Source organism: Dacryopinax primogenitus, assembly GCF_000292625.1.
Source record: "Dacryopinax primogenitus strain DJM-731 SS1 chromosome Unknown DACRYscaffold_84, whole genome shotgun sequence".
Classification (NCBI taxonomy): domain Eukaryota; kingdom Fungi; phylum Basidiomycota; class Dacrymycetes; order Dacrymycetales; family Dacrymycetaceae; genus Dacryopinax; species Dacryopinax primogenitus.
This window is the reverse complement of record NW_024467281.1, coordinates 1-1,701: the sequence shown is the minus strand read 5'-3', so window position 1 is coordinate 1,701 and position 1,701 is coordinate 1. Positions and strand designations below refer to the sequence as shown.

At 55.7% G+C, this 1,701-nt stretch overlaps 1 protein-coding gene across 1 annotated transcript; it reads right to left on the bottom strand.

Moving 5' to 3' along the window:
- Positions 1-298: 298 nt before the first annotated feature.
- Positions 299-1,701, bottom strand: DACRYDRAFT_25716 (uncharacterized protein). Its single transcript, XM_040774270.1, has 2 exons — positions 1,539-1,701; positions 299-1,483 (listed from the first exon to the last, which is right to left on the bottom strand). The coding sequence occupies exons 1-2, from the start codon at positions 1,621-1,623 to the stop codon at positions 360-362; spliced, it is 1,209 nt and encodes a 402-aa protein (XP_040623361.1). The 5' UTR covers positions 1,624-1,701; the 3' UTR covers positions 299-359.

Sequence of the window (1,701 nt, the reverse complement as noted above, 5' to 3'; positions counted from 1 at the left end):
ACAAGGCAAGAAGGTTATTGGAGAGGATGGCAAGGTCAAGATGCGGAAGGTTACGGAAGTGCGGATGCACAGGTGCGGGCTAAGGTGCCCGGGTGAGTGCACATGTCATCGCTCTTAGGGCATCCTGTTGATATGCAGTCATAGTGTGAGACGACATCCTTACCCGCCGTTCTGCCCGCATCTGCCACATCCCGCATCACGTGGGTTTGTATACGCTCTAGCTCATTGGCTTGGTTCTCCCTCATTGTCGCTGTGTTCCGCTGGGGCTGTTGGTGGAAGCTGGTGTTTTTTTCCCCGCAACTTGTAATAGTAGAACTACTTTTCGTCCGCCTACGAAATGTTGTCTGTACTGTGCTACTTCAGGCCACATGTTCAGCGCTTGTCTGGCCATAACCCTCTTCCAAGAGTTCCCTCTGAACAGTCTCCCATTCCTGTCCGCCCCACTTCTCCAGCTCCTTGGGGGTCATCACCTCCAAGTTGTTCACGCGCCACCACTTGCCCTCACGAGATGCAGTCGACGTGAATGTGGCATAGTTTGCGAGCCAGAGTCGCGTGTTGCCCGGATACGGCGCTGCGAGTGCGAGTCGAATAGCGCGCATCTCGACACCTACCCAATACGCCTTAAACAGAGCCGGATTGATCCGGTGCAATGTCACCCGGAAATACGCGCGCAGCTCTGCCGTCTCCTTGTCCTCAGGTATGCCGTCATGCATATAATCGCCCGGCTCGTATGGGTCACCAAACATACCTCCGGTACAGCGTTGCGCGTCTTCGTTCCACCGGTCTGGTGCAGTGGCCGCCTCCAATTCGGGCACCAGCCCCGAGTTCTCCCAATCCAGAAGGGCCGTGACCCGTCCATCCTCTGAGACCAGAATGTTGCGCCCCTCGAAATCGCCGTGAGAGAGATGGGAACGACTTGATGAGCGAGACCAAGGAAGAGAACGCCGGCGCCACCGCGCAACCAGTTCCAACACTTTCTTTCCAGCTCCGCGGTGAATAATCTTGTCGGGCCGTGTTGGGGGAATGCCGAGAAATGCGAGTGCCGACAGCCACTCGTCCTCGTCCTTGAAAGGTCCGCAGTTGTCGACCGGAGGGCAGCCTGATGTGGCGTGAACAAAAACAGTATCGTGGCAAGGCCCAACGATGAACGCGTCTGCATGGTCGAACTTGCACAGCAGTCGATGGACCTTGCGCGGCCTTTTGAGGCCTTCGTACACGACTGTTGAGAGCGCAATACCGTCCTCATCGTTCGCTGGTAGAACGCTGCCGATGCGTTCCGATGTGATACGGTATATATCAGACCAAATCTGTACCAGATCCCGTATGACGCGCTTCTTCTTGTCCATGGTAAATTCAGGGCTATCGAACACGTCATCCAGTCGCTCTCCCGCCATATATTCCATGAGAATCCACTCTGCACCGACGGGATTATCCGACGCCGTCAAAGAACACTGGTACACCTTAGGTACCGGCACGTTCCTAGCTGTATTATCTAGTCAACACCCAGCATGCCCTGTTGGCGGAGGGACCATGCACACCTCGTACTAGGTTCATCACAGCAGCCTCTGCTTTCGTCTTCCAATAGGGCTGCCTGGGGTAGATGACACGTGCGACCAGGCTCATAGGCTCGCTCCCTCGCCCTGGTACAGTATATCGGTAGATCAAAGCTGACGAACCGACCCCGATCAGTTCGCGTGTCAA

Coding starts and splice junctions, on each gene's coding strand:
- DACRYDRAFT_25716 (XM_040774270.1), bottom strand. CDS start 1,623: ATGAGCCTGGTCGCACGTGTCATCTACCCCAGGCAGCCCTATTGGAAG. Junction 1,484..1,538: donor TGTGATGAACCTAGTACGAG/GTGTGCATGGTC, acceptor TAGATAATACAG/CTAGGAACGTGCCGGTACCT.